Here is a 22,548-nt window from a genome sequence, read left to right as displayed (position 1 = left end):
AATGCTTTGTTGCATTCTTCATACACAAAGAGAATCTGTTGTTTTTCTGCTTGGGACAAGGAACCAATGGGATAAGGGGACAATGCTGGTGTTTTAGCAAAAATCTTCCCAAGCGTATTGGCAATTGCTGTCGGGTTGGCAGCTGTGCATCCATCATGTACAAGGATTTCATGTTCAAGAACTTTTTATTCAACTGAGTCCTCCATATCTGAGTGGGAACCATTCGCTCCTGACTGTATACCCAAGAGGAGAGAGTCCTGCAGGGTTAGTTTTAAGTGTCATGCTTTTTTGCAATCATGGTTAGTTATATAACTGAACAAATTCTCCCAAGTGTAAGAAATGTCCTCTATGTGAACAGATCTGTCATTCATGTAATATGAGGCTCATAGAAAGACAAATGCAGCAAGCCATTGAACATCTTTCAAAATGGGTGCTTTCAAATTGGTTCAGATTTTCTCAGCAAAAGGAGTTCGTGTGCATTTTTTCAACAGATGCGGTCTTCATCCTGACTCAGAACTTAGACTGGGACAAATTTTAATCCCAGTTGCACCAGAAGCCAACTTTTGCCTCATATTTGAAAAGAAACTCAGTGTCTTCCCTCACATACATCACTTGCAAGATAAATACCATAAAACATTGAATGTGCTTTGAATCCTATCTTTTACTTCTTGGGGGTGATGATAGATGTGCCCTGTACAATTGCTTTAATTGTACAGAGCACTGATTAGATGAAAACTTGATTATATATCCCAAGTCTATACCTTTGCCAAAGAGTACCTTTCAATGGTTGGACTATCTGTTATCAAGCCATAAGGCAACTGGAGCATTTTGAACTTCACTGATCCCTAGACTGTGTCAGCCACCTTTGTCACTTTGATGTGAACAGCTGTCTATTATATGCTACATCAGACTACCGTACAATCCTTTGGTTTGTGAATACAAGCTCTCTTACAAGTTGATTAATTTTAACGGTATACAAGGTGTGGCTATTAAATAATGAGACTGGTTGCAAAATGTGGTTTATTATTACAATTGTACAACTTAATTGTTATCCCCTTCAACATACTCCCACTTCTCTGTTTATGCACTGTTGCATACGAACTTTCCATTGTTGGAAGCAGTGCTGCAAGTCATCAGGTATTATATGCTAAAGTAGCACTGCCATTTTCAACTTTATCTCATCTACTGACTGAAAATGGATTCCCTTCAATACGGATTTCAACTTTCGAAAAGGGTAAAAGTCACGTGGAGCTAAGTCTGGCAAGTAAGATGGGTGGTCCAACACTGGGATCTTATCAGCCAGATACTGCTTTAAGACAGTGCACTGTGGGCTGGAGCATTGTCCTGATAAAGAATCCAAGCATTGTTCTTCCACAGATTGGGTCTCTTCTTCCTCACTCGTTCTCTCAGCTAGGCCAGAACCTAAAGGTAATAATGTTGGTTAACTGTCTGACCCTGGTGGAACCAATTCAACCATTACAACACCATTGATATAAAAAAACTATTAGCATCGCTCTCAGTTTTGACTTGCTCATTCTTGCTTTTTTTCATTCTCGGTGACATGGAATTTCTCCAGTACATCAATTGTTTCTGGATCGTACTGGAAAATCCATGTCTCATGGAATCTTCTTCCAAATGACCTTTTTCCAAAGTTTAAATCTGCATTGAAGGGCACCCATTTTCAGTCAGTGGATGAGGTAAAAGAGAAAACGGCAGCACTGCTTCCAACAATGGAAAATTTGTATGCAACTGTGTATAGATAGAGAAGTATGTTGAAGGGATAACAATCAAGTTGTACAGTTGTAATAATAAACCACATTTTTGCAACCAGTCTCGTTATTTAATAGCCACATCTCGTAGATGAGAACACAGACTGATAAGAAAATAACTATTTATTAATTTATTACTGATATTTCACTGGTATTCTATCTAGCATATTCCTTTCCATGTAAAATAAAGGGAAAATATACAAACAGTTAAATGAGACAGCTATGGGCTCCCCCCCCCCCTAGCCAACTTCTACATAGAACACTTGTAAAAGCTAGCTATCAATACAGCCATGCTCAAAACCAGAGCTTTGGCTATGGTATGTTGATGATATGTTTGCTATTTGACCACATGGCCCAGACACATGGGATACATTCTCAGTGCATTTAAATAGCCAGTAGCCAAAAAATCCACTTTACAATGGAACTGGAAGCTAATGACTGTCTGCCCTTCCTAGATACACTAATCACACTTCTTCCAGATGGTTCTTTATCATTCTCAGTTTATAGAAAACCCACACATCCAAGAAGATATCTACACAAACCATCATCCATCTCAACAATATGGTATTCTAAAAACCCTAACCCACAGAGCTAGAGCGATTTGTTCCAATAACATTGCTCTCTCACTTACATCACACCTTCTTGGCAAATGGCTATATATCCCATAAGATAGACAAAATACTAAATGCTCTGCCAGAAATCCCTCTCCCCACTGTCTTCCACAGAAGACTACAACAAAACACATTCCCATACATTAAAGACACATCTCAAAAGATATCTGGAGTGCTTAACAAACACCAACTACACACCATATTTAAACCATGTGTGAAATAGGCAACTCTCATCCATTCATCCAAGGACAGATTCTCTCATGACTTATTTTTCACGGTATTAACAACACCACAAACACTTTTATCAACAAAGATGTTTTATTAATGCGTATAATTCGCTGATTTTCAACTCAGCATCATCAGAGCACAACACACATGTAAACGCAACACTGAGTGATTGAAACAATATAATTGCAAAAGACCTAAAGTCCTATTTTTTGGCACCCTCTAACGAGGAAAAAAAAAAAAACCAGCAGTTATCCAGGAGTTTTTCTTAGGATAACTGTCTCCCAAATTTTTGGCAAATTAATGCAATCATATTTGTTAAGGTTGGGAGAATTCTTCAAAGCCATTGCTGACTCAAAAAATAATCTTTCAGATCTATAACGACTCCTAAATAGCACATTCGTTTTTTCTCCATCTAATCCTGTGTGAAGGAATGTCCAAAGCATGGTCTGCCAGTCCCGACTTGCCATAGTAATAGTAGCGAATGTATCTTTCATGTTCTTCCAGGCGGATGTTCACTGATCTTCCTGTTTGCCCATAATAGGCCAAGTCACAGTCACACGGAACTTCATACACTCCTGGGTGTGCTAAAGGGTGAAGTTTATCCTTAGGTGAGCGGATCAGAGTTGCCAGCTTGACATGAGGTTTGAAAGTGGTGCGAAGGCCATGTTTCAACAATACTTTGGCCATCTTTTCCGATGTACCTCTGATATAGGGAATAGAAATGGTCATGTTGTATTCTTGTGTATTAGGGGAGGGCAGAGTAATGGGCCTATGTAGTATTTTATTTATTTTGTAGGGATTGTAGCCGTTGGCTAAGAACGTATATGGCACAGGTATTGAAGTTCAGTGTTCAGAGCTGTATCGTTAGAACAAATGGCTCTGGCTCTGTGTGTAAGTGTTTTTAAAATGCCATACTGTTGGACTGGATGATGATGTGATTGTTTATATAGGTATCTTCCTGTGTGTATAGGCTTTCTGTAAATAGAAAAAGATAGTGATCCATCTGAAAGGCAGGTGACTAATGTGTCAAGATATGGTAAACAGTTATTTGATTCTTTTTCTACTGTGAAGTGAATTTTGGGGTGTTGGCTGTTTAGGTAGGTGACAAAAGCATCCAAAGTGTCTTTTCCATGGGGCCAGATGGCAAACACATCATCTACATAGCATAACCACACTTGTGGCTTGTATGTAGCTGTGGTAAGTACTTTGTTTTCAAAGTGTTCGATGTAAAAATTTGCTAACGGGGGAGAGAGGGAGGAACCCATAGCAGTACCATTAATCTGTGTGTAGAATTCCCCCCCCCCCATGTAAAGTAACCTGCATTCGTGGTAAATTGAAATAATTCAAAAATATCTGGGGGAAATTTAGACTTGATTAAATCAAGAGTGTCTATAAGTGGTACATTGGTAAATAAGGAGGTGACATCGAAACTAAACATTATGTCTGAATCTTTTAGAATTAGATTTTTAACCAGTGTTTTGAAATGGATTGAATTTTTTGGCACCCTCTAACGAGAAAAAAAAAACAAAAAAAAAAACAGGAGTTTTCCAGGATTTATTCCAGTCCAACAGTACGGCATTTTAAAAACACTTACACACAGAGCCAGAGCCATTTGTTCTAACAATACAGCTCTGACCACTGAACTCCAATACCTGCGCCATATGTTCTTAGCCAATGGCTACAATCCCTACAAAATAGATAAAATACTACATAGGCCCATTACTCTGCCTTCCCCTAATACACAAGAATACATCATGACCATTTCTATTCCCTATATCAGAGGTACATCAGAAAAGATAGCCAAAGTATTGTTGAAACATGGCCTTCGCACCACTTTCAAACCTCATGTCAAGCTGGCAACTCTGATCCGCTCACCTAAGGATAAACTTCACCCTTTAGCACACCCAGGAGTGTATGAAGTTCCATGTGACTGTGACTTGGCCTATTATGGGCAAACAGGAAGATCAGTGAACATCAGCCTGGAAGAACATGAAAGATACATTCGCTACTATTACTATGACAAGTCGGGACTGGCAGACCAAGCTTTGGACACTCCTTCACACAGGATTAGATGGAGGAAAATGAATGTGCTATTTAGGAGTCGTTATAGATCTGAAAGATTATTTTTTGAGTCAGCAATGGCTTTGAAGAATTCTCCCAACCTTAACAAATATGGTTGCATTAATTTGCCAAAAATTTGGGAGATGGTTATCTTAAGAAAAACTCCTGGATAACTACTGTTTTTTGTTGTTGTTTTTTCTCGTTAGAGTGGGCGCCAAAAAATACGACTTTAGATCTTTTGTCTTCTGCAATTATATTGTTTCACTCACTCAGTGTTGCGTTTACATGTGTGTTGTGCTCTGATGATGCTGAGTTGAAAATCAGCGAAATATAAGTGTTAATAAAACATCTTTGTTGATAAAAGTGTTTGTGGTGTTGTTAATACCGTGAAAAATAAGTCATGAATAACCATCAACACCTAAGCTTATCTGTTAGATTGATGATTCTGCACGGAGAAGATATTGTTTACAAAGCGCGATGGTTCGGTAAGTTGAAACTGAAATTGTCCAGAAAATTGAAGAGGTTAGCCTTCCTTAAACGATATAATTCCACTTAAATATAAAGAGCTAATAAGCTTCATTTCGGCGATATAAACATTTAAATTAAGGGGATATTAAATCCCACATTGTTTTAAAACCGAATAAGAAACTCAAAGATTGGAATCAGAGAGTTTCATGCCGACTATAGTAGGCTATAAAGTATCTAGGGTCACTTGCATTAGCTCACGCTAGTGATCACTGATACTTTATAGCCTACTATTGTCGGCATAAAACCCTCTAATTCCAATCTTTGAGTTTCTTATTCGGTTTTAAAACAATGTGGGATTTAATATCCCCTTAATTTAAATTAAGATATAATTCCATCTTTTCTGAAATTCAAAGAAAAGTTGCAATTGGCAAAGGCACATCGTATTTATCGACAGGCGAGTTTAGCGCTTCTTCGAGAACAAATCACCGCTACTCGCATAGAACTTAGTAAGCTAAACAACTCTATCACAGCTCTACAACAAGAACTAATAAATGTGTTAAATCCTGAAATATGGACTGTCCTACAGCACATCTCCGAAGTTGCAGCAAAAAAAGAATTCACAAAAGTAAAAAGCAAACACCTAAAGAAATTTGAACTCTTACAACAGTGCCAACATTACGAAGTCCCGACTGCAACTTCGACGAGACCACATGGCCGTAAACCTATCGTCGGAAACACTCACTGAAGAAGCTAAGAAGGCTCTCAGTCTAGGACAACTTTGCCGTCACGCCCAAACAAATTCCTAAACTAGAAATTATGCTGAAAGTAGAACAGGGTATCCACGATCTTCCGCCAGCAATGGCCAATAATGTGCGACTAGATATAGCAAGTATTATAAACAAGGCTAAGCCTCCAAAAAACAATATGCCACGTAAGCAAATAACTGCCCTAAAAAAGTTATATAATAATAAAAATATTATTATTACAAAAGCTGATAAAGGAAATGCAACAGTTATCATGAATAAAGAAGAGTATAACAGAAAAATGCAAGATCTCATATGTGACAGTTCCACATATCAAATTATACATCAAGACCCTACGATGTCTCAAAAGAAAAAAGTCCGAAAATTACGGAAAAAAGTAACATCATGGCCCAAAGAAAACATCAGGGAAATAAAACCAATTCATGTTAAACCACCCCGCATTTATGGATTACCAAAAATCCACAAAACTAATATTCCGCTACGCCCCATAGTTGATAGCATAGATAGTCCGACATATAAACTGGCCCGGCATTTAGCCAAGTCGCTTGCCCCCTTTACTGGCAACTCCTCTACTTTTGTAAAAAATTCAATCCATTTCAAAACACTGGTTAAAAATCTAATCCTAAAAGATTCAGACATAATGGTTAGTTTCGATGTCACCACCTTATTTACCAATGTACCACTTATAGACACTCTTGATTTAATCAAGTCTAAATTTCCCCCAGATATTTTTGAATTATTTCAATTTACCACGAATGCAGGTTACTTTACATGGGGGGGGGGGATTCTACACACAGATTAATGGTACTGCTATGGGTTCCTCCCTCTCTCCCCCGTTAGCAAATTTTTACATCGAACACTTTGAAAACAAAGTACTTACCACAGCTACATACAAGCCACAAGTGTGGTTATGCTATGTAGATGATGTGTTTGCCATCTGGCCCCATGGAAAAGACATTTTGGATGCTTTTGTCACCTACCTAAACAGCCAACACCCCAAAATTCACTTCACAGTAGAAAAAGAATCAAATAACTGTTTACCATATCTTGACACATTAGTCACCTGCCTTTCAGATGGATCACTATCTTTTTCTATTTACAGAATGCTTACACACACACAGGAAGATACCTACATAAACAATCACATCATCATCCAGTCCAACAGTATGGCATTTTAAAAACACTTACACACAGAGCCAGAGCCATTTCTTCTAACGATACAGCTCTGACCACTGAACTCCAATACCTGCACCATATATGTTTTTAGCCAACGGCTACAATCCCTACAAAATAGATAAAATACTACATAGGCCCATTACTCTGCCCTCCCCTAATACACAAGAATACAACATGACCATTTCTATCCCCTATATCAGAGGTACATCGGAAAAGATGGCCAAAGTATTGTTGAAACATGGCCTTCGCACCACTTTCAAACCTCATGTCAAGCTGGCAACTCTGATCCGCTCACCTAAGGATAAACTTCACCCTTTAGCACACCCAGGAGTGTATGATGTTCCGTGTGACTGTGACTTGGCCTATTATGGGCAAACAGGAAGATCAGTGAACATCTGCCTGGAAGAACATGAAAGATAAATTCACTACTATTACTATGGCAAGTCGGGACTGGCAGACCACGCTTTGGACACTCCTTCACACAGGATTAGATGGAGAAAAACGAATGTGCTATTTAGGAGTCGTTATAGATCTGAAAGATTATTTTTTGAGTCAGCAATGGCTTTGAAGAATTCTCCCAACCTTAACAAATATGGTTGCATTAATTTGCCAAAAATTTGGGAGACGGTTATCCTAAGAAAAACTCCTGGATAACTGCTGTTTTTTTTTTTTTTTTCCTCGTTAGAGGGGGTGCCAAAAAATAGGACTTTAGATCTTTTGTCTTTTGCAATTATATTGTTTCACTCACTCACTGTGTGTTTACATGTGTGTTGTGCTCTGATGATGCTGAGTTGAAAATCAGCGAAATATAAGTGTTAATAAAACATCTTTGTTGATAAAAGTGTTTGTGGTGTTGTTAATACCGTGAAAAATAAGTCATGAATAACCATCAACACCTAAGCTTATCTGTTAGATTGACAGAATCTCTCTCTTTTATCACATCCAGGAGTCTATGAAGTGTCCTGTTTGTGTCATCAAGCCTACTATGGACAGACAGGAAGAACTGTGGATATCTGCTCCAGTGAACATGAATAATATATCTGGCACTATCGCTATAGCAAGTCAGGTTTAACAGACCATGCTTTAGATACCTCTGCACCCAGAATCAATTGGAAAAAAACAAAAGTGCTGCAGAGAAGCTTTTTCAAGTGAGAAGTTGTACCTGGAATCAACAGAAACCTTAAAACATACTCCAAACCTCAACAAGTATAGCTGTATAAATTTGCCAAAGATTTGGGAGACAGTCATCCTAAGACCAAATTAATACCTGCTTTCTCTCTCTGTTTTTTTTTTCTCCCTCAATATTGATGGCATCTAATTTGGACTTTTTGTTTGTTGCATGTTACAATTGTTCAAACTAGTCCCATTGTTATACCATATTGCAGTTATCTCACATACTGTGACAAACTGTTTTAGGGCTCTGAAGATGCTGGATAAAATACCAGCAAAATAGCAGCAGTATGTTAATAAATAGTTATTTTCTTATCAGTCTGTGTTCTCATCTATATCGTTAAAATTAATCAACATGTACGACGAACACATAAGCCTTCCTACACATTTGAGGACTCCCTCTCTCTTACAAGCTCTAGATATTGGAGTAGACAGCATAGACTTCACTGAATACACTTCCACCATGTCATTCATATATACCACCATGTAGCTGTTCTTTTTGCCAGCTAACTAAATTTTCCACCCCTGCTGTTGTTTACAAGCAGCTCTTTTACGTTCATAGAATCAAATATGCTGATTTTGTGACTGTTTACACTGACATTTCAAAATCAGTGAGCCTAGAGGGATCATCTGCTGTATGCAGTAGAGCTTGCATTAAAATACATATGATTGCTACCAGAGGTGTGCAATATATTCAGGTTCATGAAGTTCTCTAAAAGCAATAAGATTTCTAGAACTGTATAGCATCCAGGGCTTTTTTGAATCCAACATGTCCTGTATATGGAAACTACACCTCTTTTGGATTCCAAGCAACATTGGGATTAAGGAAAACAAGGCTGCAGCTAGGTCAGCTCATTTCTAAAGTTTCTGCTATCTACTTGTCCTATACACTGATTACAGGCAGATCATAAAGCAGATTTTTATTCCAGTGGAAGTCTAGTCTATACAGGGACCATAAAAAGGAAGTCGTTCTTGCTCGGCTCTGCATAAGTCACAGTTACCTTACACCCTCCTTCCTATTAAGGGATGATGATATGTGTCAGTTGTGTGACACCAGACTAACCATTATTCATATTTTAATTGACTACCCTCATTTTGCCAATGAGTGCAGCCATTATTTTAGCTAGGCTCATAATCTGTCTGAGCCCTGTCTGATAAAATCTGCCTGATAAACTCAGGCAGATGTTATCAGATTCATCAAGTATCACCCTGGTTTGTAAATTTTTATACAGTATCAGTGTTTTCAATTTTATTATGTACATATTATATAGAAATAGTGGATATTAGAGATCCAACATTATTTCAAAATGTAGAAACTTTGAAAGTTTCAAAATTTTGACCAAAGAGCTGATGAGAATGCATTCCTCAGTGTTGGATTTGCTTTAGCTTGCACTGCTCTGGCAATCTGTATGTTTGCCTTTTATTAGTGCAATTTATAAAGGTTTCACTGGGCTGAGAGCTATTTCAAACTGGTTGGTTCTTTTTGGACACCAGGCAGAAACCATAATAGAGAGCAAGAACTCTCATTCAATACTAAATTCAATTTCATACAGATTCCAGGGCAGGTGCTTGTGTCTTTTAAGTAGTGCAAGCTTAGGCAACTCTGATGCTGAGAATTGTATTCTCATAAGCTCTCTGGTCAAAATCTTGAAACTTTCAAAATTTCTATGTATATTCAGCTTTGAAATAATGCTAGTTCTTTAATATCCATTATTTCTACATAATTTACATCACCAAAATAAAGCTATATAGCTCTTTCTTTGATAATACACGTTAATTTAATTTATTGTATATATGCTTTTAAATCCTAGTTTTTTACGAACATTTTATAAATTTGTCTACACTTTTTATACCCCTTTTTACATGCGTTTTCTACACTAATTTTTTTATATCTAATTTTTTCTGTTTATACACTTTTATTTATTACCTTGTGAGCTGTTAAGAAATGTGTCATTTGTTTTTATGTAACAGATGTTGAGATGACTTATATATGTCTTTATTACATTGTGTACTGGTGCGGCATGACCATAGCTGTCCTTGCACCATTAAACCCAAAACAAGGATACAATTCTTTGTCTTAGTGGTGGAGAGGGAGGGTGGGGTGGGGTGGGTGGGTCAATGGATTGTATACTCACTCCCTACAATAAGATCTTTCTGCTTATTATTATAACTTCTGTCTTTTTTTTCCCATGAGCATATCACAGATATTGCTTATATATATACACACACACACACACACACATACAGACAGGAATACCTCGATTATCGCGATTCTCAGTTTATCACAGTTTATAATTTGATACCAAAAATTCCAATCATTGCGCTCCAAATTCAAATTATCACAGCCGTGAGATGTAGCCCACTACATATGCAACCAGTTCAAGTCGCCACTCTCCAGGTATCGCTCTCTTGTAGCTTCGTTTTTATCCAGTGGCGCCTGCTCACCACTCACCAATAACTGTCTGCCTTTTATTTCTCTTCTTATTTACCCCCACAATGAATGCTAAAAGAAACAAGGATGATATCAAGTCTACAGCTATCAAGAAGAAACATAGAGTAATCAGCTTAGAAGATAAGTTGCATACGATAAATAAGTATGAAGCAGGCATAACCAAAGCCAAAATTGCAAGAGAGTACGGTCTAAATGAATCAACTGTTCGCCATATTTTAGACCACGCTGAAAACTATAAGCAACTAGGACAAAGTGCATCGACCTCGTCTGGGTCCCAAACTACGAGAAACAGAAGCCATCTTATGATTGAAATGGAAACGCTATTGTCAGTGTGGATAGAAGATTGTAACCAAAAGAGAATTCCTCTTAGTCAAATGACTATAAAAACAAAAAGCATTGAATTTGTTTGAAACTTTAAAAAGAAAACAATTAGAAAGTGAAAATGATTTGGCATCAGCAGGGCCGCCGAGAGAAACCTTCGGGCCCGTGACAGTCTGTGGTCCGGGCCCCACTTAAAAAAGTGCATCACTTTTGTTTAATAAAAAAATCATATAAAACATTAACCATTTATTTAAAAAAGTGTACAATAAATTCAAAATTCGATACATTACATACCATACAAAATACAAACATTAAATAAAAAAAGAATTTTTATTGCCTCATCCACTTCCTCACTTTATGGTTAGTGAAATTTTTAATCATCTCATCATAATCAATTTTCATTGCCAGGTCATGTTCTATTGATAGCAAAGCTAAGCCGTTTAATCTTTCCTGGAGCATTGATGATCTACAGAAGCTCTTTATTGCTGAAAGTTTACTAAACGCTCTTTCACCTTCGGCAACTGTTACTGGTATTGTGCAAAAAATTCTGATTGAAGTACATATTTCAGGAAAAACACCGTGAAGTTGATATTTATAAATGGTATTTAACCCCTGCACATACAAAGACGTCTGTGACACGTCTTTTGTTTATTGCCAAAATTGATTTTGAATTTTGGTTTCACATATAAATACAACAGAATATAGATGCTAGACAATCTTGTGTCTATTTCCTTTCAGCCGAGAAAAGTTGCTAACGTCGTGTATTGGCTATTTCATTTGCGTTTGCACAAATTCATCATTATTTTTTGAATAATGATGAATTTGATCCAGCAAATCACCCTTGCCCAAAAAATTGGCAGAAAAACTATCGCTTTCTGAGTTTTAATTGGTTCGTTAAGGGGTTAATAAATCTAGTCCTGGTATAACATCTTTAAATGTGCCATTATAAATCTTTTTTATGTGATAGATTTTGTCTTTCAGAGATGATGTTAAGTCTTTTGAATATTTATTAAATTATTGCGCGAGTCAGAAATTTCTTGATGATTCATTGTTTGAAAATTTAATGTTGGTGAAAATAAATTCTGAATGTTTTTTAAAGATGTGAAACGCATGTGAAGTTGCGAAATAATTGTATCCAGTATAACAAAATATACAGTTCTTTTAAAATGTCCTTATGTATCATCCCCCGTCTGCACTTTCTTCATCGCTAGCTTTATTCTCTTCGCTTTCGACTGTTTTTCGACATTTGGGTTTATACCCAATTGAATTGCAACAAGTGTAGCTTCAGAGAGAACATCTTGCCACTTATTTCTAAAATGTTCAAGTTCTTTCATAAGAGACTCAACATTTGTTGCTGCAATATCAATCGATATGGTAATAGATTGCAATATTTTATTTCGTTCGTCAATGGAAGCTAAAATTTTAAACCAAATTGTTGCAAAAAGTATTGCTTTGAAACTTGAAAAATATCGTTTTAGAGCAACAGCTTCAGAATGACCTCATTTCCCAGCCAAAATTACATCCTCTAAGGCTTTTAAAACACTTGGAAGCTTCTGAGCAACCGGTCTAACTGCATTGATTCTACAACTCCAGCAAGTTTGAGATAGACCATGAAGAGAACAGCCAGTTTTTTCTAATAAAATTTGCCATCTCATTGGGCTTGAGCTAAAAAAAATGCAAATAAACGCTTTAAGTTTCCAAAATATATTGTACTTTCCGAACAACATTTAGCTGCATTTACGCCCACATGGGGAATAAAGAGAAGTTTCATTTTCTTTTTCAATAAAAGACCGAACACCTTTTATTTTTCCACTCATATTTGCAGCATTGTCATATCCCTGACCTCTGCAGTCTTCTATGTCAATTTCTAGTTGATTGAAGCATTCTAATAATTTTTTTGCTATTTCTTCTCCAGTTTTTAAAAAATCAAGAAATTCTATAAACCTTTCAAGAATTATCCAATTTTGAGTTAAAGAATCTCTGAAAACATATCATAGTATTAAAACATTTTGTTCGATATGTGACGAATCTGGAGTTGAGTCACAAATTATTGAATAATAAATGGACTTCTTTATATTTATGAATTTAGGGACGCAAAATACCCGTGTTGAAAAGATTGTTTTACTGATTAATAATAAAATAACTTGACGTTTCGACCCCTGTATTGAGGTCATCATCAGAAGGATACATAAATATAAGAACCAAGCTACATGCTGTTGTACTCTATACAGGTAAAGTACATCTACGTTGTTAACTAATCTTTTTTCTTAGCCTGCCCTCTAGTGATAAAAAAAATATTTAAAACAAACTACAATAAACTCTGCTAAAGTTCTCACATACTAGGATTCTTCTGGAATTATACAGTTCATATTGTTATATTACAGTTATCTGCTGGATTTGTACAGTAAGGTAGCTATCGAATGTTCAGGAAAAAAAAAAAAAAAAACACTTGACCAAGTCTTCTTGTATTGAGATTTTTTTGTGGTTGCTATGAAGGTTGCAGATCGGTCCTCCACATTCTTGGAATGGTTAGACCATCATTTTTATTCAGATTATGTTTGAGCATTTCACATGCTTCCTAGAATTTCTGCTCGAACCAGGTTTTGGTGTGGTGTAGGGACTTGGTACCTTTCCAATTAATTCTGTGGTATGCTTGGAGTGCGTAGTCAGAAAGGCCGGTTTTTCCAAAATGGAGGTATTTAATGTGTCGTTTGTGTTCATCCTTCCTGATTGGGATGGTTCACCCTGTTTCCCATATGTATGGTATGTTACATGAAACCCCTGGGTGGGCTAGGTGTGGCAGAGGATCCTTGGAAGAACTGAGTAGGTGTCTTAATTTTGTTGGGGATTTAAAGGTGGTTTTGATGTTGTATTTGTGTAGTGTTCTGTCTATTTTTTCAGAAATGCTTCTAACATATGGTATAGCAATAGCATTCTTGAAATCTTTTTTGTTATTAGTGGTATCTTTGTGGAGGATCTTGTGAATGGTTTTTATACTGTATCCATTTTTTATAAAGATATGTTTGATGGTCTCATATTCATGGTTAAGAGCTTGTTCATTTGAACAAATAGTTTGAGCTCTGTGTTTAAGGGTGCTTATGACCCCTGGTTTTTGTGTTGGGTGGTGATAAGAGGTTTTGTGTATGTACTGGCCTGTGTGTGTAGGTTTGTAGTAAACCGAGGAGAGACAGCCTGAAGGAAGACGTGTGATGTGTCTAGGAACAGAAGAGAGTTGTTTTTTTCTATTTCAATGGTGAATTGTGGATGGGTTTGTGTTGTTTGTTCAGGTGGCTAAAGAATGTATTTAGTGCTTTATGGCCATGGGGCCAAATGGCAGAAATATCGTCGAGGTATCTGAGCCAAATTTTGGGTTTAAGCAAGCTGACTCTAGAGCTTGTTACTGAAAGTCTTCCTTATAAAAGTTCGCTATTGGGGGGGGGGGAGTGGTGAGCCCATGGCTGTACCCTCTTTTTGAAGGTAAAAATTGTTTCGCCATACGAAATATCCGGAGCGGAGTACGTGGGCAAAGAAGGCCGTGGTGTCGTGTGGAAATATGTTCTGTAAGAGCAAGATAGTCATTGATTGGGATATTGGTGAAAAGGGAAGTTATGTCAAAGCTGACTAATAGATCTTGGTTGTTGAGTGTAATGTTTTTAATTTTGTTTATGAAATGTTGTGTATTTTTTATGTAGGAAGAGGAATGACCAACCAATTCCTTGAGTGTGGCCGCTAATTTTTTGGCTAAGTGGTAATTCGGGCTCTCAATTCCCTCCACAATTGGACATAATGGTGTGTCTGTTTTGTGTACTTTTGGCAGGACATAAATTCTGGGCATGCGGGCATACTGCGGTATTAATTTTTTAATTGTTTCTTCCGGCCACGTGTTAACTGATTTAAGTAGTTCAGTAGTTTTCTTTTTGTTGCGTTACTTGGGGTTGTAATTTACCATTTGGTAGGTGTTGTGGTCCGATACCAAATGGTTAATTTTTTCTATGTACGTTGTCCGATTTAAAACAACAGTGGCATTCCCTTTATCTGCTTTTGTGATAATAATGTCACGGTTATTTTTTAGGGATTCGAGGGCCAGTTTTTCAGCTTTGTTTTGCTGCTTAATTTTTTGGTTGAATTTAGTAAACAGGCAGTTTCCATTCATTTTTTGTCAGCTAAATTGGAGGGGAGGGATCTTAAACCTCTCTCGATATGATAGATTATCTCTAGTTTATTTACTGACCTTGGAGCAATGGTATAATTTAAACCTTTCTCTAGTAGCTAGAGTTCACCTTGGGTGAGGTTGTAATCCGACTGGTTGATAACCAGACAGTGGTCCGATGGTGGGTGGTTGCTCCTAACTGCGTTTGTGGGTGATTGGCTGCTCCTTTCGTTATGGCGTCGTAATTGTCTTGTGCTTTCCTGTAGTTTTGATGCTTGAAACTTTGTTATTAATTGTTCTTTGTTTTTGAGTAATAGATGCTTGGCCGAGTCGTCTGTGATCTTGTCCAGAATATCCCAAATTTCTGGATTAACGTAACTGGATAGCTCAAATTTTAATTGTAACACTTTGGCTTGGGTAAATGCTAAGTTCTTTCGTGCCTCGTGGATCTGTTCTCTTAACAATGCTTTTTCTAGCCTGGCATAGATACAGAGCGCTTTAGCTGATGTAAATTTCTTTTTTAGTTTAATGCAGTTGGGTATTAAGTTGCTGTCTCTACATCATTTTAAAAAGGCTAGTCGATTAATTAACATGGAACTACGTATCTTTAGCTTACCGTAGAGGATGCACTGCTTGTGGGTCACATCTCCATGGATTATGATGACTTTCTTTTAAGGTTACACGGTGATCAGCATTCATATTTATGAATTTAGGGACACAAAACGCACGTGTTGAAAAGATTATTTTACTGATTAATAATAAAATAATAACTTGACTTTTCGACCCATGTATTGATATCATCATCAGAAGGATACATGTGTATAAGAACCAAGCTACTTGCTGTTGCACTCTATACAGGTAAATTACACATCTACGTTGTTAACTAAACTTTTTTCTTAGCCTGCCCTCTAGTGATTAAAAAAAAAACTACAATAAACTCTGCTAAAGTCCTCACGTACTAGGATTCTTCTGGAATTATACAGGAAATATATTCTTCTGGAATTATATTTAGTGCTTTGCAGCCCCATGGCCGTGAAGCACTAAATACATTTCTTAGCCACCTGAACAAACAACACAAACACATCCAATTCACCATTGAAATAGAAAAAAACAACTCTCTTCTGTTCCTAGACACACTTGTCACACGTCTTCCTTCAGGCTGTCTCTCCTTCTCAGTTTACCGCAAACTTACACACACACACACACACAGGCCAGTACATACACAAAACTTCTTATCACCACCCAACACAAAAACTAGGGGTCATAAACACTCTTAAACACAGAGCTCAAACTATTTGTTCAAATGAACAAGCTCTTAACCATGAATATGAAACTATCAAACACACCTTTATAAAAAATGGATACAGTATAAAAACCATTCACAAGATCCTCCACAAAGATACCACTAATAACAAAAAAGATTTCAAGAATGCTATTGCTATATCATATGTTAGAGGCATTTCCAAAAAAATAGACAGAACACTACACAAATACAACATCAAAACCACCTTTAAACCCCCGACAAAATTTAGGCACCTACTCAGTTCTTCCAAGGATCCTCTACTACACCTAGCCCACCTAGGGGTTTACAAAATACAATGCACATGTGACATACCATACATAGGGGAAACAGGGCAAACCATCCCAATCAGGAAGGATGAACACAAACGACACATGAAATACCTCCATTTTGGAAAAACCAGCCTTTCTGACCACGCACTCCAAACATACCACAGAATTGATTGGAAAGGTACCAAGTCCCTACACCGCACCAAAACCTGGTTCGAGCGGAAATTCAAGGAAGCATGTGAAATGCTCAAACATAATCTGAATAAAAACGATGGTCTAACCATTCCAAGAATGTGGAGGACCGATCTGCAACTTCATAGCAACTACAAAAAAAATCTCAATACAAGAAGACTTGGTCAAGTGTTTTTTTTTTTTTTCCCTGAACATTCAATAGCTACCTTACTGTACAAATCCAGCAGATAACCGTAATATAACAATATGAACTGTATAATTCCAGAAGAATCCTAGTATGTGAGGACTTTAGCAGAGTTTATTGTAGCTTGTTTTAAATATTTTTTTTATCACTAGAGGGCAGGCTAAGAAAAAAGATTAGTTAACAACGTAGATGTACTTTACCTGTATAGAGTGCAACAGCATGTAGCTTGGTTCTTATACTTATGTATCCTTCTGATGATGACCTCAATACAGGGGTCAAAACGTCAAGTTATTATCTTATTATTAATCAGTAAAACAATCTTTTCAACACGGGTGTTTTGCGTCCCTAAATTTATAAATATGAATGCTGATCACTGTGTAAACCTTAAAAGAAAGAGTTATAATAAATTTAGTTTAATCCTTTATCCAAGTGTGAGCAAACAAAGTTTGCACCTGAAAGTATCTCCAGGACTGCGGTCAGGTAGTGCAACTCATAGCAAAGGTGGACCAAGCTAACATCACTCCTATCTCAGTATCTCCCATAATGCAAAACATATCTCCTTGCGGATATGTATAATGTTTTGCATTAAGGGAAGGGCCACTACCCAGACTAGTTTCGACCTTTATTGAGGTGGAATAAAGGATTAAACTGAATTTATTATAGTCTAACCAAGTGAAAAATAAACTTTCAACATCTTTCTCTAAAGCCAGAGTAATTTAGTAAAAAAGGTGGCACACCTTTTGGCAACTCCTATAGGTAAAGATGACCTTGCTATTGCTTCTGCCTGGTATCTCCACATCTGAGCCTGGCTCCCACTGAAGAGACCTCAATAAAGGTTGAAACTAGTCTGGGTAGTGGCCCCTCCCTTAATGCATAACATTATACATATCCGCAAGGAGATGTGTTTTGCATTATGGGAGATACTGAAATAGGAGTGATGTTAACTTGATCCACCTTTTCTACAAGTTGCCTGGTGTTGTACTACCTGACCCCAGTCCTGAAGATACTTTCAGGCGCAAACTTTGTTTGCTCACACTTGGATAAAGGATTAAGCTAAATTTATTATATTTTTTTCTTTATCTTGAAGGTTTAAATTGTCCCTAGCGTCTATTTCAGTGTTCACTTCAGAGTTAGCTGCTGCAGGTCCAGGTGAAGAAGATTCTTTATTACCTTTGTCAGCAGTTAAACTATTAGCAGATTGTTTACTTGAAATTTCAATATGTTGGTGTTCTTCCGTCTTCAAATATTTCAGTAGTAAATGCTTGTTTTTTAAATCTTTTGCCTTCTCCCGATCCCTTTTCTCCTTTCGTTTTTGATTTCCAGATTTATGATGATACATTTCTGTTGGTCAAATTTTTATTATTAAAAATATAATTTTAATAATTAAAAAATCAAATTAATAAGAATATGTAATTTCATTTTTTTAGCGCACGGCCTACACTATACAGTTGCGCACTTTACAAACAAAAACAAAACCTTCGTCTATCAAAATAATAACAAGAACGAAATGTTCTGGCAGGGAACATTACTGTGAATGCAATTAGTAGCTAGCCCACCCAACTGCAAAACAACCTTGCACGAAAGCTATTGACGTAATCACCCGCTATAACTACAGTGATCCGCGTTGAGAGAATCAGTGCCTTCCGGACACTCACAGTGAGATAAAGAGCATAGTCGTTTGTCTAAAACAAAACACAGTATCATTCTCGATATGCCATCATTATTTATCATTGTTGTATTATTACAAGAATTAAAATCATGCATTATAAACACAGTTATGTGACATTATCGGGGCCCAAAAGTCAGGCCCTTTTCGATGCCAGGCCTGTGACAAAAGTCTCAGATGTCATCCCCTCTCGGTGGCCCTGTGCATCAGTAGTGGATGAAACTTTTTCTGCAATTTCAGGGTAGTTTGATCGGTTCAAAAAGCGATCGAGCATTCACAGTATTCGTGTACAAAGTGAAATTGCAAGTGCCGATGTAAAAGCAGCAGCTAGATTTCCTGGTGAGTGCAACAGATCATTGAAGAAGGAAATTATACTGATGATCAGATATTTGATGCTGACAAAACAGACTTATTATGGAAAAAAATGCCCACTAAAACATTTTTAGCAAAAAGTGAAAAATCAGCCTGGCTACGAGGTTTCAAAGGAGCGTGTAACACTTTTACTATGTGGCGATGCTTCTGGAAATTACATGGTGAAGCCTCTCTTTATTTATCATTCACAAAATCCTCGCCCACTTAGAAGTTTAGATAAAAATTTTCTCCCTGTTGATTGGAGATTCAATAGAAAAGCTTGGATGACAAAAACTATTTTTGAGGATTGGTTTAAAAACTGTTTTTGTCCTGAAGCTGAAAGATACTGCAAGTCATTAAATCTTGATTTTAAAATCTTGTTGATATTAGATAATGCATCTAGTCATCCAACAGCACTGAATGATTTGTGTGAAAATGTAAAAGTTATTTATTTACCACCTAATACCACTTCCATCATCCAGCCAATGGATCAAGGTGTAATCACATCCTTTAAGGCATATTACCTACAAAGAACTTTTTCACAAGCAATAGAAAAGACTACAGGAGATAAAGCTATGACTTTGACAGAATGCTGGAAGGCATTCAATATAAAAAATTGCATTGAGAATGTCAGGGAAGCATGAAGTGAAGGAATGTCTAGCAACCTAAGAGCGGCATGGCAAAAGATTATTCCTCATTGTGCAAATGATTTTAAAGGATTTGAAAATGAAGTAACCCTTCATTTTCAAATCCTTTGTTTTACTTCGAACTCAGCTCTCAGATCCATAAGTTAAAACTGGTTTGAACACTGTCTTGTATATAGCTAATTTAGTGTTCCGACTAATTTCCCTCTTATTCCATATAAATTTATTGAATTGACTTCCTACCATAACAATTTTGTTGATTATGTTGTCTATTTCCATAATTAATTTACCATCTTCATTAGAAATCATGCCTAAGTAGCTGAAATGTTTTACTTGTTCCACAGATTCTCCATTCACAACGCAGTTGACATTTTCAACGATTCTGCCTATTTTCATTGTCTTTGTCTTTTTATTGCTGACCTTCATACCATATCTATTACAACAGTTATTCAATTTAGTCAGGGAATCTTGCAGACTTGTAGCGTATTTATTTAGAAGTATAACATCATACGCATAACGCAAAGAGCTGACATTAACAACTCCAATTTTGATATCAGGTTAAATACCACTTTCCTTCATAATGTGATCCATGTAGATAATGAATAACAGAGGAGATAATGTACATCCTTGTCTGACCCCAGATTTAAAATTAAACCATCTTTCCGTTCTTCCTTCAATTCTAACTGCTGACTTACAACTCAAATAAAGACTAAGTATTGCTTGATATAATGTCCCATTGACACCATATAACTGTAGTGTATTGAATAGCTTCTCTCTTGGCACCTTGTCATATACCTTTTCCAAATCAACAAAACTTACATGCAGATCTTTATTATATTCCCATGCTTTCTCGGCTATTTGTCGTAAAGTGAAAATCTGATCCTGACACTGACAGCCTCTATTTGGCCTGAATCCAGCTTGTTCTTCACCAAACTTTTCTTCTACAATTCTTCTCAACCATTTCTCAACTATACTTGCATAAATCTTACCAGCCACACAGTCAGTAGGAAAATACCTCTGTAATTCTCACATTTAGTTTTATTTTCCTTTTTATTTATGGGTACTATGTGAGAGCTCTACTCCAATCATCAGGAATTCATCCCTCTGTCCAGGCCTTCTGAACTATGCAGTGCAGCCACTGTAAGACTTTTATACCACCATATTTCAGCATTTCTGCTCGAATATCATCTACTCCTGCTGCCTTTCCACATTTCAAGCCTTTGATAGCTTTTTCTACTTCAAGTATGGATATGTATTCCTGACGGTATGCCTGTTGAGTGTTTTTTACCACTGTGTTATCACTGCTTGTTTCATTTAGCAATTTTTCAAAGTATTTACTCCATACTTCAAGGATATCTTTTTCTCCCATTTTCATGTCACCTTTATCATCTCTAAGTCCTTTTACAGTACTCTTTCCTCCATTTCTAAGCTTCTTCAACAACCTCCAGAATATTTTGTCACCTTCTTGATATTTATTTTCTATGTTCTTGCCAAAGTCCTCCCATGACTTTTGCTTAGCCAGTTTTACATACTGTTTAGCTTTCTTAAATTTGTCTCTGTATCCCTAAGAGCACAAGCGGACTTATTTGCCAGGAACTTTTGATATGCTTTCTTCTTTTCCTTCACTGCCTCTTTAAGTGTCCACCATGGAGATCTGTTTTTCTATCCTTACAGACAACCTCACTATGCCTCTCTGGCTGAATTAATCAGGGTTTTCTTCAAGGCTTGCCACTGAATCTCTAAGGTTTAGTTCTTGTTCTCAAACTCTTTTATTTTTTCTTCAATAATCTTTGTGTATTTTAGTCTACAGTTGACATCTGAGAGTTGCTCAACTTTTATTCGCTTTAAAACTTTCTTACATGTTCTTCTTTTCATATGAAATTCAATTTTATCCTGCTCAAGACCAAATAGTTATCACTTCCAATTTCAAATCCTCTGTACAGTCTGGTGTCCTGCACCAGGGAGAAAACATCACTATCAACAATAACATAGTCAATGAGACTTTTCTTATTCCTTGCATCTTCTCTCCATGTGAATTTGTGCACATTTTTATGTTGGAACATGGTGATAGTAATAACCAGTCCATGTCCTGAGCAGAAATCTAACAATTATTTTTCATTATTATTAGCTTTGCTCTTTTCTCCAAATTTTTCCAAAATTAGCAGTGAGTTTAAGATATTATATCCATGATAATGATAATAATAAATGGAATCAGCTGAATTCTTGTTTATTTTAATTATAATTCTTTAATTTTATTTATAAATTTGTTATTTAATATATTAATTTGGTTTATATTAATTTTGGATTTCCTTATTTATTATAGGACAGGTTGTTATATAAGAAAATGCAAAAGTCCACACTAGTGATGCCAATAGTGGAATTGTGTAATATTAATAAAGACGGCTGTGAAAATAATTAATGATATGTTATGTAAATAGTAAAAAATTTATATACTGAAATATGCTTTCTTTTCAGAAACAGATAATAAATGCTTGTTTCATTTAAATAGTTATGAAGAATCACTAGACATTATAATTATTGTATATTATAGTAATGTTTCTTTCCTAATACTACATGAAAAAATCTTATTTGAAAGAACCTATTTGGTGGAATTTATAATAGTGTATGAAAATGCAACTTGGATAATGAACACAAGCCTGAACACATTTCATAAGAAAAAATAATTTGTCCATGTTGAGTAGTAGGTGATTATTCAGATCGGCTGCTTTATTATTATATGAATGATGCATCGTTACTGCTTTTACCTTATCC

At 36.4% G+C, this 22,548-nt stretch overlaps 1 protein-coding gene across 3 annotated transcripts in view; it reads left to right on the top strand.

The window, feature by feature from the left end:
* The window catches only part of LOC150102497 (nuclear valosin-containing protein-like), a 534,631-nt gene extending 512,355 nt beyond the window's left edge, over positions 1 to 22,276 (top strand). For all 3 annotated transcript variants that reach the window (XM_090398755.1, XM_090398754.1, XM_090398756.1), the window contains one exon: positions 22,100 to 22,276. In XM_090398755.1, coding sequence (XP_090254881.1) covers positions 22,100 to 22,195 — 96 coding nt within the window. In that variant the 3' untranslated portion in view covers positions 22,196 to 22,276. The remainder of the gene's footprint in view (positions 1 to 22,099) is intronic.
* The last annotated feature ends 272 nt before the right edge of the window (positions 22,277 to 22,548 follow it).

The sequence above is a fragment of the Typopeltis vanoorti genome, chromosome 10 (assembly GCF_054136105.1).
Source record: "Typopeltis vanoorti isolate ZY-2024b chromosome 10, IOZ_Tvanoo_1.0, whole genome shotgun sequence".
Taxonomy (NCBI): domain Eukaryota; kingdom Metazoa; phylum Arthropoda; class Arachnida; order Uropygi; family Thelyphonidae; genus Typopeltis; species Typopeltis vanoorti.
Note: the sequence above shows the minus strand (reverse complement) of the source record. Positions and strands in the feature narration are given on the sequence as shown.